The sequence below is a fragment of the Xenopus laevis genome, chromosome 8L (assembly GCF_017654675.1).
Source record: "Xenopus laevis strain J_2021 chromosome 8L, Xenopus_laevis_v10.1, whole genome shotgun sequence".
Lineage (NCBI taxonomy): Eukaryota > Metazoa > Chordata > Amphibia > Anura > Pipidae > Xenopus > Xenopus laevis.
This window is the reverse complement of record NC_054385.1, coordinates 74,350,858-74,365,076: the sequence shown is the minus strand read 5'-3', so window position 1 is coordinate 74,365,076 and position 14,219 is coordinate 74,350,858. Positions and strand designations below refer to the sequence as shown.

The 14,219-nt window shown below is 38.3% G+C and overlaps 1 protein-coding gene across 21 annotated transcripts in view; it reads right to left on the bottom strand.

The window, feature by feature from the left end:
- The window catches only part of nrxn3.L (neurexin 3 L homeolog), a 273,346-nt gene that overhangs the window by 114,388 nt on the left and 144,739 nt on the right, over positions 1-14,219 (bottom strand). For 11 of the 21 annotated variants that reach the window (XM_041572988.1, XM_041572989.1, XM_041572990.1 and 8 more), the window contains 6 exons: positions 13,655-13,774; positions 12,764-13,145; positions 12,136-12,326; positions 10,842-11,015; positions 7,880-7,906; positions 4,044-4,163 (listed from right to left, as the gene is read on the bottom strand). In XM_041572988.1, the coding sequence (XP_041428922.1) occupies positions 4,044-4,163; positions 7,880-7,906; positions 10,842-11,015; positions 12,136-12,326; positions 12,764-13,145; positions 13,655-13,774 (1,014 nt within the window). The remainder of the gene's footprint in view (positions 1-4,043; positions 4,164-7,879; positions 7,907-10,841; positions 11,016-12,135; positions 12,327-12,763; positions 13,146-13,654; positions 13,775-14,219) is intronic. The other 10 variants (XM_041572991.1, XM_041572994.1, XM_041572995.1 and 7 more) reach the window with 1 other exon arrangement.

Sequence of the window (14,219 nt, the reverse complement as noted above, 5' to 3'; positions counted from 1 at the left end):
CCATTACACTGATAGCCTGCAGTGGGGCTTGGAAATTAGTATTTACAATATGGCTTTCTTTGCATTTGTGTAAAAAAAATAAATTAATATTTATAGTTTATAGGTGTCGATCTGCTTCTGTCCACCTGCCTACACAGCAAATGTGTAGAGAAGCAGACCATAGGCCACAAGCATATTGTTCTACCACTTTAATTATGTAAATGATATTTACTGAATGTATGTATAGTTCAAAGTAGTTGAATTGATATTCATCTGCCTAGTTGACAGTTTTAATGGCAGAAAACATTTAGGGACTTTTTGGTTGGACATTCTTCTTCTGGTTCCCTGCTTCTACATGGTGATTGTTACATTTATACTTAAATTGGTTGCGAGTTCGCTTAACCCATATCTTACACTGAACCTTGGGTTAGCAGGCTCATCTTTCTGATTAACTGGAAAAGACTGCTCCTCATTTCTCTAATGGTTCTGCAGATGGCGAGACTCACCGCTGAGTCAGTAACAATGTATTTCACTACAAGACACTGGTGGTAGCAGAGAGGATTTTAAAAGTAAAATGTTTATTAAATGACTTCTGTTTCTGACACTCGCCTCCTAGCTCCAATCTAAAGGCAGCTGTTGTTTTTCAGCCTTTATGGAATAGACTTGAAAAAGGCAAAAAAAAAGCCCATAGTGAGGGAATAGCTACCTAGTTCTGGATAGCACAGGAGGAAGAATTAAAAAAAAAACTCAATGTTTAACTCTTATTCACTGTTAATTTTTCTGTCTACTGATACTACTGAGAAAAACCACTCTATTACTCCTGATGTTGCAGGATGGAGAGTATTACATTGTATACAGAAACCATTTTGCTGGAGAAATTAGCATGAATTTAAATAGGAGGGAAATTATATGCCAAACTTCAAAGTATAAAATATTCTTATTTTTGATTAAGACAACGTCGTTAATGGCTCTACAGAATTCCATAGATTGTAAAAGCACTGCAGTGGCAGCAGCAGAGATGAGTAAATTGCATGTAAAGTGCCTCTAGTATAAAAGGTGTAAGCACACATAATGGGACTGCTTTCAGGTGTTTCACGTCTATGGCTGCACAGAGACACATAGAAAAGGCCTTAAGCTGACCATCTTTCTACTTCATATGCTCTTGTTAATACACAAAATTTATTGAATGATTAATTGATTGTTATGTTAGTCGTCAGTGTTTTGTCTGCCTTTACTCTACGGTAATAGAGAAGACTAATGTAGATGTCAGGCGACAGTGGAGAAGTTGGGGGAAGAATCATCAAAAATAAGACACAAAATTAGGGTTTGAATTTCTAAAAGGGACTTGTGACAACAGAAGCTTTGTTGCAATGCAGAGCTGTCCAACTGGAGGGCAGTGGACTAGAGGAGCTCTAAAAAGATTTTTTATGGCCTCTGTCTGTCTCTGTCTGCTTTCTCTTGTATGACATCATATCTGTGAGAAACTGGTAATCTTCTTGGAATCGGGTGTTCAATAACTTCTTGATAAAAGATTATCCAGTAGAATGGTTCCCCCAGGTACCCTCAATAGTCCTTGATTTATCTCAGGTTCAGGACAGACTCATTAAATGGATGGGCTATGTCACAATAAATGTCTCCCTAGTAAAGAAGTTGTTTTATTCTAAACTGGAGAAAGTACTGATTTCTAGTAGATTTAGCAGTGGAAACACAAAAGGACAATTTCCCCCGGAGATGATTGAGTAAAGAACTGTATGTTATACCAAAAAAGCATTTTGGCACTGGCCAATTACTCTTTTTCATGGTCGTGAGGTGGCTAGAAATCAAACACATTTATGGTGACAACAGAAACCTACAACAATCAAATGAATTTATTCTTTACATTAAGCTTTCAGGGATGAAATAATTCCCTTTTGTGAAATAGTAAATCTTATTGGCTAAATAACATCACTTATTGCCTGTAATTTCATGTCTGCTGGGGGATTCTTCCAGTTCCCAGACTTGCAGGCGGCAGCTGAAAACCAAGTGAGCACCCAGCATATATATAGGAATAAGCATTTGTGCAACTCTCCAAAAAGCTATTAAGGGAAATGAATCTTACCATTGTATCCACTGTGTTGGAACTGAAAAGGCTGGATAGCGAAAGCAGGATTAATACACATACATACACACAATGGGCTAATTACGTTGTGCATGAGATATTTTAGGTATCAGTTATCTTCTTCAGAATTCAATATCTCATTCCAAGCTTTTAGAAGGTCAAGAAGCTAAAATAAGTGTGAATTTCCATGTGTTATTGCCAGAGATTTGCTAATTACTGATATTTGCAAAAGTACCCTCTCTGTTTAATTTTCCTGTAATTGAAGTGTATTGAATAGTCCAGGTCCTGTTTGTTTGGGGCCTAAGAACACATTGGAAAACTGATCATTTTAACTTGCACATAGATACCTATTGTCTGGGGAGAATCATATAAAGACAGAAATAAGGTCATTAAAGAGGTAGTAAACCAAAATCTAAAAGTTGCCCTAATGGAAGCAAATGTAATTATCAGCAACTTTCCAAGATTCATTGATAAAACATTTTCAATGATTTTAGTTACTGGTAAATGTATTTGCTAATGAAGGCATTATCTATTTTCCCTTCACTGTATATATGTCAACAGTGAAAAGCGGATTCACTGCCTTCCGTTTCCTGAATGTATGTGCTCTGATAGGCACACGATCAGCCAGTCAGCCCACACAGAGAGGATTTTGACGCAGAAAAGTGTGCTTTTTTGTGCCAAGATTCATTCCAAGTGCAATGACGGGCTGATTCACCCAAAGAAACGGCAGGTGCAACAATTGATATGGCTCTGCCTGCATTTGGCAGCATTGTATTCATCAGGGGAAGGAGGAAGCCAGCCAGCCTGGCATCCCCCAACCCATCACATAAATCGGTTGTTTACCTTTAAAGTAACTTTTAGCATGGTATATATTCTATGTGGATTTTAGGGTAAGGAGACAATTCCACAATTTTAGTCATGCACTTATTTCCTGCTCTTAGATCAAGACTAACCAGAAACCAGTCTTGATCTCTGTGCTCCTGCTTGTCAACAATTACTTTTTACTTTTTTATCTATTATGTGCATTCAGTCAACTACAATGCCATATTAGTAGCACACATGGCATTCAGCAGACATAGGCAGCTGCTGAGAATGCAAGTCAACAAAACTTTCCTTCCAGAGGTCATATTAAACAGTAATAATCAAATAATAATGCACAATGTTTGTGTTACTGGCCATACTGTGTGCTGTCATTAATTAGCGCATTTCAACTCAGAGCAGCCCAATTCCATGTCCTACCATTTACGTACATGCAATCTACCCCTTTGTGTGTGCACACAAGCCTAATCCACTTATATCTTTTTAATAACTGCTCACATCTGACTGTGACTACTGCTCTTACATTACTGACAACTGTCTAGGGCAATATAAAACTACAACACAAGTATCTGAGATGGGAGTTAGTATGGCATTAAAAATCCCCACCCAGCTGTTTCCTGATGTGGTTGTTTTGCCCGAGTCCGACAGGTCAGAAAAAGAACAAACAAAAGGCAAAAGGAGAACAATCAGGAGGTGTAAAATAGAGAGAGAGAGAGCATCAGGCGGTTTTTGTGTTCTACAGTGGCTTAATTAAATATTATAAATAATTAAACTCTAACAGACAAGCAAATAACTAAAACCACAAACAACCTCTTGTTGTTGACCTTGGAAAACATTTTCTCTGTCTATCTCAAGAATAGAGATCACAATTAACCCCTCAATATAAGTGTTCTTAATTTTACTGTTTTGCAGTGTCTAGTGCAAAATCTAAGACAAATCATACACATATAGTTACAATTAAAACAGCAGAATGTGTGTTTAACACAAGCGCTTTTTTGCTAACCTCAAATTAGCAGCTTGTTGGCACAGTAAATAGTACCACTATGGTCATTGTTGCCAAATGAAGCCTGGTGCAGACTAAGCGAAATATGCACATATTTAAAAATATACATTTGCTTGTATTCCCTGCAATATACTTTGTACTCACGATCATTGCAATAATTCCCTGAGTAGGATGTCATGGAGCAGTCGCAGGCAAAGCCCTCCCATTGCTGCATGCAGACACCCTGATTTGCACAGGAATCCTCTTGACAGGTATTGGTGGGACCTAAGATCCAGGAGCAAAAAAAAAAGATATTAAAGAAATACAGATAGCACAACAATACTTTATTTGCAAAGATCCCATGGCATGCAACACTGACAAACTTCATTCATGCAGGGCCTAAAGAAGGGAAGAGCAGCTGTTACATGCAGGTACAGTGACTAAAGTATTGATATCACATGTTCCCTGTGCAGATACCTGTACCTTTATTGTATTTGTGCATTAAAAATAACTATTTATATCCCTAGCCTAATGTGATATATATTGTTCCATATATACCAAATCCTGCAACTGCCCCTGCTACAATATAAAATCCTTGCCCTAGCTCCCCTACAACTACATCATATAATACCCCTTGCAACATTTGGTTAGGGTTTAGATTTGGTTGGGTTCAACCTCCTGTATATAAAGTAGAAAGATCCTGTAAAGCTAATGTTCCAAGTGCAGATTTTCAGCAGTAATAGGAACCACACTCACGTTCCATATACCAAGCCTGTTTATTTTTGCCAAGGATGCGACCAGGGAAAAATCAATGTTCCCTTTCATCAGGAATAGCTTTTACAAAGAATGTTATATCTGCATGTGTCAGTTTGCTCAAAATATCCTGATACTAAATTATAATTTCTACTTACTTCCCTAGCGTGAGCTGTTTAAGCAGTTTGCCTGCACATTATAAAAACAGCAGTTCTCTCCACTGGGTGCTAACAGGGATTTCATATAAAAATAATTAATTTAAAAAAAAACTGTTAATTGGGGAATTATGCAGCTATAAGTAATCATATTAAGGAAGAGATGATTATGTCTCATCTGAATAAAGTTTACTACCCAATACAAAACAAATATTATGAAATACCTGGCTCATCCCTAATTTTTGCTGGTCTAGAGCTGTTCTATATGGAAAATGCAGTGAAACATGCAAAATACTGAACCTCATGAAACATATAGTGTTGTATAGTTTGCCATTCTCTTGCAAAACTTTACTGTAGAAACCAACCTGTCCTGCTTGTAATGCACTTTGTATATACAGTAGCAACAGAGTGCAAAATAATATACAGGCTAACCTATATAGTAGGTAGTTTACAGTTTTAAATGTAGAAAACATTTGCTAAGTTTAAATACTTACAAGCATTTATTTATGGTCGGCCTAGTATGTTCTACCGTGTTCCATTTTGACTGGGTTAAAAAGTGGCACATCTAGATTCTTTTGCTCTATCTGCCTTTAGAAGCTAGCTACATCAGCACTTGTCTCACGTGCTAGTAGTGGGCAGGACAGAGGAATTGAGAATAACTGAGCGAATGGCAAAATATATTGGTGCTGCAAGCTCCCTCATCTATTATAGTATATGGTACTGGTCACAGAATACAGCAGCTGCTGTCACTTGCCTATCTACACTTCAGCAGATTTCAACCTCTACATAAAAGTGCATCTTTTGAACAGTACATGATCGTAATCATTAATTAAATAATATATATCAAAGTTGCCCCAAAAATAATCTGGTGCACCCCTTAGAGCATTATTACACTGAGAACCCATCTCTGTATACAGTCCTTCAGCATTTACAAGGCAGAGCAGCGTATACAGGACATTATTCTTGGATCTAAGTTGAAAAGTGGCCCTCTTGAACAGAAGAGGACATCAGTACTTTTTGCACACTTCTAAGTATAGACCCTTATAGATACTTTTAATAAGCCCCCATAAATGTATAACAAGGTTACAGATATGCCATCCAACAATAGCCAAGAATATTTAGTAGGGCACAAAAGTGATCAACCAAATATCATTCTTCAAGGTGGGCTTTCAGAAGAATCTATGAATGCAAGCAGGCATTCTCCCCAAATTTCACCCTGAATCATTGCTTAGCCTCCCGCTATGACTGTGCTGGGGTCTGTGGTTCATCTTTTATTACTTTGCTTAACAGCATTGCTACACAGCCTGTATTCCTCCAGTAATCACTAAACTACAAATAGGTACAGTAACCATGGTGGAAGATGCGCTGGACCTATACAACAACAGTAAAGGGTAGGGATGCAACAAATCCACTGCAATGGCGCCCCCCCCTCCCCGGTTTACCCGTCGGGAGCGGAGGCAGGAACTCTAATACAGAGAGCGCAATTGCGCTCTCCCGCATTAGTAAAGCCAAATTTCCGGTTTAAAAAACGGAAATTCGGCTCTTAAAGGTACCAGGAGAGGCTTTTTGCCACCCCTGGAAACCGCCCCGGCGTGCCGCCTGAGGCGAGTTTCTCAACTCGCCTCGTTGGGGTCACACCTGTCGGCTAAACCCCCGAATCCATTGCGAAAGATTCGCCCGAATACTGAACAGAATCCGAATCCTAATTAGCATAAGCAAATTAGGCATGGGAAGGGAAAACTTTTTTACTTCCTTGTTTTGTGACAAAAATCACGTGATTTCCTTCTCCACCCCTAATTTTGGATTTGGTTCAGCCGGGCAGGAGGATTTGGCCGTAACTTGCTGAAAAAGGCAGAATCCTGGCCGAATCCCGAACCAAATCCTGGTACCTTACCAACTAAGTCAGGAATATCAGGCCTTGTAAGACTTACACTTCACCTATTTAAAGGAACTGGGGAAAATGTTAAATTATCATAGGGTAAGAGTGGGGTGGTTAATGTATTTTATACTGAATATAGACCATCATTTTAAAAAAGCTTTTACAATAAACCAGACATTGATTTAGGCTACTCGTAGAGAAGTCCAACATATTGTGCTATGGTTTCCAGATATTCTTACATCTAGAAATGCAAAGCCCTTACAATACACCAATATAACCTCTTTTCCTTACAGCTGCAAATAATCCAAAATTAATTTTATTTTTACTGCTTAAAGGTGTTGAGCTACACAATATTATTTTTGTAAAGTTTTAAAGCAGCAAATCCCACCTCACAACAAAGAACATGCATTGATCCCAAAAAGCAAAGTTTTAGAGTGCTGCACATTAACCATTTTTACTATGCAAACTACTTCGGTGCTTATCAAGAAGTGGGTAAAGGCCATCTCAACTGTTTTACTGACCGCTCAAACAGCTAGGTACACATAAAATATATTGGCATGCATCAGGCACACACTGCAAGGCGACCAATTAATGAAAAATCATGCAGAGAGGACTAAAAGCATGGCAAAAAACTTGTTTACCATTGAGTACTAATGAGTGGGATATTAATATTTCTTGTGCAAAGCAATGAAGCAAACAGTTAAATTTTGCCAGCAAAATTTGCCATTCTTATGGCTGTACTCACCACTTCACATAAAGCTACACATCTAAGCGTGGAGAGCCAAGAATATGGGACTGTAGAAATCTTTCTGCATTTGTGGCTGAATTATATCCTTCTGACTGTGTTCAGTCATTGCTTTGTACTGTAATACAATTCCAATGTGTTTCTTTTGTGTCTGATTTCTTTTTTTTTTATACAATATATTTTCTCAGTTCACTATCCTATTACTGTTGACTATAAACTATATAAAAAAAATTGTGGACAAACCACATGAAAAAGAAAGGTTTGTATTTTTGGCCATAGTCCCATGCCATGCTTTTAGTTAAAAAAGTAACCAAACCAGCAGCCAGTCATCTCCAGTTGTACGTCCCATTCCCCAAAAGGACTCCATGTCCAGGTTCAATACAGGAGAAATGTTTACAGATGACGAGATTGTCTCTGGCTGTGGTGTGGATAAGGTACTGATGGTGACACGTTAGGGGGTGCAAACTACCTTGTAGATTAGCTTTGGTCAAAGCATCTTTGTTAGGCAAGAAACAAAAACAAAGCAGATGTTAGTATGTTCCCCTAACCCTTCCTGCTGCTACAAGCACCCACAGAACATCTCCCTGCACCCTCTTGTACACCCCTGCATGAAAGGGTCAGGAACAAAAACAGTTAAAACACAAGAGCAGAAGCATTCCAGCTATGTGCCAGCCAAAGGCTAAGCAGTCCCTTTACAGGACAAGTAGCCAGCCAGAGGGCAAGCAGCCAGACACAGGAAGGAGCAGAGCATATGTCCACAAGTAAAGCTCACAGTGCAATAGCAGTGCAATCACAATATCTGAAAAAGCCCAGCTGTTCAAACCCAGGCTCTGCGGCACCTTATCCACCTAGGCCTCAGGACCACATATCACTGGGGCTCTTTCATATCTTTATGAAAACACATAATTATTACAAAAGTTGTAATATATATGAAGCATTTCTCACTTTATTTCAATAAATAATGTACATTTTATTCATAAAAATATTAATATTTGATGTATTACAGAGATTAGTAATGCCACAAAGGCAAAGATTAATGTGTTAAAATGTTTTTTTTTTTTGCTTTCAGTATCTTTGTTTCCCTGCACATATGCTGTAAAATACTTATTGGATCTTGCTAAAATTAAAGTTCTCCATACTTCATATCATACTTATATAATATCACCAACATTCGTCTCAATTTCATCTTTTGTGACACAAAAATATCACTGAGGTTATGTTCTTCCATGACAACAGGAATATGTGCAACATTTCTCTGCATCGTTCCTTAAATTCCTTATTAAAAAAATATAGCTTTCATTTGAAACATATGCAACAAGTTTGGGCATAACCATGGTGAATAAAGGGCAATGTAGGGAGACAACACATTGAATAGTAGTGCTCAAATTGTCCAAATGGTTAGTAGAAGTAGGTGCTTTGAAAAAGTCAAGTTTCACATTCTGTGTAGTGTTGGGCGAATTTGTGCCGTTTCGCTTCGCTGAAAAATTCCCAATTTCCCCCAGAAATCCCAGAAACGGAGAAAAATTCACGAAACGGCGCCGGCATCTCGTTTTTGACACCAGTATCCGTTTTTGACGCAGGCGTCCTTTTTTTGATGCCGTCGACAATTTTTTTTGACGCCGGCAAATTTCCGCGGCCGTTTGACAAATTTATTCGCCGGCAGTGAATCGCGCAAATTCTCTGTGAATTTGCGCCTGGCGAATAAATTCGCCCATCACTTATTCTGTGTATTCTATTAATCTCTCTCAACACAGTCTGCTAGATTGCACATAATAGTAATGGTTTTGAGAGAGGATTTAAACTGTGGTTCAGCTTGGACATCTCTGATTTTCACATAATACAGACTGTAGGGCTACAAAGTATTGCAAAACCATATCAATGATTAAGAGAAGTATTTGGGAAAAATATAACAAAACTGGGATTAAGAATCCTGCTGAATTAGGTGTTCTGAGCCATGTCAGCCATGAGGGTGGCATGTGGTTGAAAAAATGCATTGCGGGGATGAGGTGTGAACAAATAGAATGGCTTTTAAAATAAAACATTGTGGTTTATAACTCACCAAAAGATCAGAGTTCACTCTTTTTCTGCCAAGTGTGAGTATAACTATGCTGTGATGTTAGTGCTCCCGGCAAAGCAAAAAGAACTTTCTTGGCTCAAAAGTCTTTACCTTCTAATTTTGGTTTTGCTTGCATAACAGAGAAATTGTTTCTCCTCCATAATGGAAGAATTCTAAGGAAATCCCATTGACACTTAGCACAGTGTATAACAAAGATTTATATCAAGCAACTACAATATCTGGCAATATATCCCAAAACAAAAATAAAATAATTGTGTCTTTAAGCAGTATTGTTTTAATTTACTGGCTCTTCACTTGTAGCTATGCTCAGAATGGATTCTTGTTTTACTGGATATCACAAGGTTTGAATGCCTGGCCAACGGCCATAGTGACTGTATGTCAGCATCATACCTATTCCATGACCGACAAGTAAAGTACACATGAGAACCCCATACCTGCTGGAGCTTAATAACTATCTCCTTAATTCTGTTACAAATTAGAGAGCCCCTAATTATAATGATTATAATCTGAAAACATTGCTAAATGATTGTAGAGATTCCTCATGAGCGAATAGGGTCTTGGTATAAGACATCAGGGGTCATTTACTTACCATACCACAGTTTTACTTGGCTGCAGTCAGGTGCATGAAAAATCTCATTCATTAAAATGTACTTGAGTCAACATTTCTCTTCCGTACAGATGCGTTCGGTGCCACTGCCTTGTTTTCTGAACTGAACGCAATTGTGCCTATTGATGCAGCCCACTGTGGGAACCCCTCCAAACCAGGCAGTAGCTCCAGGGCTCCCACACTAGCCTGTGTCAATCAGTGCTCTCATGATAAACGGCAGAAACGATGGCAACTGGAATTGCATCAGGGGTAACTCCCCCTGGTGACCACATTGACACTGGATTGATGGATTAAATTTTCTCACTCTGGGTTAAAATATGACTGCCCCCCCAAATAGCACCACAGAGCAGTAAGTAAATGACCCCTATTGACCCCACTTTGCAGTGATATAATTCTCTGTGCTGTAAGGTTTTCCTGCTCACAAGTCCAATACTGCAGCTATAAAAAAAAATCTTTTATTTTTTTAGACAACAAAATTAAATATCTCTAATGATTTTTACAAAATATTTCAAGTGAAAACAATAATCTTTATGGCGAGTAGAATCCAAGTCCAAATGTTTCCTGCGGATGGTCAATAGCAACTTTTGATGTAGGTGAGGAGAGTGGCAGTGAGGGATACCGTGAAGGTGCAGTAACAGGAGAGAGGTGAAGAAGGAGATGAGATGGAGTCAGTGAGGAGTGGTAGGTATGGATCCCAATGGCCTGTACTGCCCTTATTGTGGATGGCACTCTTATATGATTGTGTACCTTCACATCCACGCTCTATCTGCCCGATGCGTTGCAAGGCATCACCAATCAGGTCAGGGAGGCGTCCATTGAGATCAACCGATGCTAAACAGCCCTCAAATCCATCCCGTGATGCCACAAGTTTTGGTAAAGTGCTGTGTTTACTTTGAGCTATTCCTGCGATGTACAGTTCACCTGTGAATTAAACATTTTAACAAAATATTTTGTCATTATAAATAATACCTGATGTCAAAAAGTCCATTTGTTGTGGCAATGTCTCATTATTATCTTAATGAATCCTAATCACTGTCAATATGTTTTCACCAATGCATTCATATTTTACACACTTTCAATCAGGCTATAAAAGTTTATGCATATGGGCCTTGAGGGAAACTATCTAGCCATAATATATAGTTAGCCCAATGGAACAGTATTAGGTGCATGAACAGTATGGGTTTACTGATCAACCAGAAACAGCACAAACTAATATGGAAATCCACTTCAGAGGCAATATGCCACTACTACTACTACGCTAGCCTGGAGGCCTGTGGACATGTTGTTCATTTGCCCCTGAGTTTAGCCAGAATTTGTCTCTCTTTATATCACAATTTTCTCTTCAGAGAAATGTTAAGCTCTTTTCATCTCAAATAATACCAGTACATCACATCTAAAAGTACTAATGCATCAAACAAATTCATAAATCTATTTCTCAGCCCTCATAACTCAAAATTCAAAATACACAAATTATTTTAGTGAGTGAATACGAATATATTGAAACTATAACATTGCTATTTAATTGCAGCTTTGACTTCAATGCCAGTATTCTAAGATGTCTTTCATCACACTCCTACCCACTTTTTAGGGTAAATGTGGGTACATCAGCATGACCAATGAGAGCATTAGACCAATTAAACATTGATTAAACATGGGTATTCTAAATGCAAAGTGAAAGCAGTATTTGTTTATCACCCTTTGTTCCGTAGTTTTGACCCTTGAAATAATGTAGCAGACATTTCTCCAGATCTGTTATACAGCTGGCTTTTGCTACATTGTGTCAGTAGTCGGAGCTAGTAGTACAGAGACTATAAACATCTAGATAAATACCAAGTTCACTTGCAATTGCATTCATGAACAATTTTAAACCCACGTCAACATTTTAATTAACGTATATTGGAAATTTGTTTAGAATTGCATTTTCTTTCATTATGCCAAAAACAATTTTGAGTAGACATCACATTGAATTGGATTGACAAGCAAGCTTGTGTCCCTTTAATGATATAATAAGTAATACTTTATTAATAATAAAATTCCTCACCTTTTAAGTCCAGATTTTTGGCACCATTAATGACTTGTGTAACTGCTTTGGTGTCTACTTTCAGAGTATGAGTATTGCTGTTGTCTCTTGTGATAACTACATTATGCCACTGATTGTCATTTAGAGGCCTTTCACTGTTGCCTTTAATGATATTAGCGCCGTTTCCAAGATCAAACACGTAGTGGATGTACCTGAAGCACAAAAGAGTAAGAACAAGTGTACAGCCATTAGAGATGATTCACAAAAGGGCTAATCTGAAATTATTATGAGAGCAGATTACTAAATTGTCTCTCGTGCGCCATCAACACGATATTGGTGAAGAGGCAAAAAAGAAACTTTTTTTTTAGATTCCTAATGCAAAACTAAAACTATTTCTTAATAAAACCCAAGAAAATAACACAAACTAGTTGAAAATGGTGTAAGACACTTATGTTTTTAATATAAAGAATATTTTCAGTCAATATAGGCTTTTCTCATCTTTTCACCCTAATATGTCTTTTCACTTCTTGCGTCATTCCCACCCGCTCCTCCATTTACCCCACATTGTTGCCTTCATTGCATACTTCCTCAACTCTGTATTATACTATGTGACAGTACAACCTGCCCCCATTCACCCCATTCCTCCTACCCCTTCACCAGCTCCACTGCAATGAAGTCATTGCCATCTCCGCTGTTGAAAAGAATGAAGCCATCAGGTGAGATAGTCTTGAACTGAAAGAAGAGGTGCATTGAGGTGTAAGCTTGCAGAGTGGAAACTGTCAGATAGCTGGCCTTGGTCTTGAAGTTGACAGGGTCCGCTATTATAGAGCGCATGCCAAACCGTGCCTTCAATTCACAATAATCAATGTCTCCATTCTTGCACAAATCGATGTATAGCAGACCATTGAACATAAGACTTTGGAGATGCCCAATGAAGCTGGAAGGCACAGCTGAAGCAAAACGCTTCTCCGTCATGAACCCAGTTTCAATGTTGTGGAATTCCAGACGAGTATGATCGCCCACCATTGTGCCTGAGATGGAGGAGGGAATAGCAGAAAAAGCAATAAGGTATGAGACTCGCTCATCATCAGTGCCACAGGTGTCTGTGTTGTACTGTAATACAAGAGCCGGGTTAAGATGCATCAAAATTAGACTTGCTCTCTACAGCAGCTACTAAACAAATCCTAGCTAATTCCTCATAGCCCTAAGCAACACAACAAAAAATGCATCCATACATTCACTTTAGGTTATTCATTTTAGGTCTCAATCTGCAGGAAATGCATATGTTTACCCCGTTATTGCCAGATGCACAAATGTTGCTTTGCATTTCCTATTTTAATGCCATAGCACAAACTATTGAACTTAGAGTGCCACCTTCTGGTCACAGCAAATAAAGTAAATTAATAGTCACTCAAAGTTGCCTTTATTCTGAAGAGCCTGTAATTCGTCTGTATCTGACCAGTAATTCTTCTGGTTAACCTTCTGTAAAACGTAACCATTATGTCATTGTCAGTTCCATAAAAGCCTTAGAATGTCTCACCTTCAGCAACATCATCATCCACGGTTAATTTGAGGGTTTTTCCTCTCCGGACAACACGAACAGTGTGCCATTCATTATCATTCAGCTTCTGCCCCGCATACAGAATCTCTGGCCCCTTACCTAACGTACGATGGGAGAGAGGTGTCACTGTTAGATGATTCCTAAAGCAAGATTCCACACAGTTTCAGGACAGGCTCGGGTCTTTGGTTGCTGCCTGATGCTGTGGGATTTTTACTTTTACTACTGCATATAACGTGGGAAACATTAAAACTATATTTGTGTTTCTTTATACTGCTGCATAATGAACTGAATTCAATATATAAGGGGAAATATTGATGTTTATATTGTGTACATCTTTGACAAATCTGTACATTAACAATTCACATGAGGGGAGAGAACTCTTAATATATTTGTAATTTTGTACCCAGTTTTGCTTATGCATTATACAGTTTTATTAAACTAAAATGTTATACAGCTTTAGCTGGCTAAAGGTTGGTATAGTCCTGTGAAAATCAATATACTCTGAATGGCATCAGGCTACATCCATATACTGTATTTTCCATAG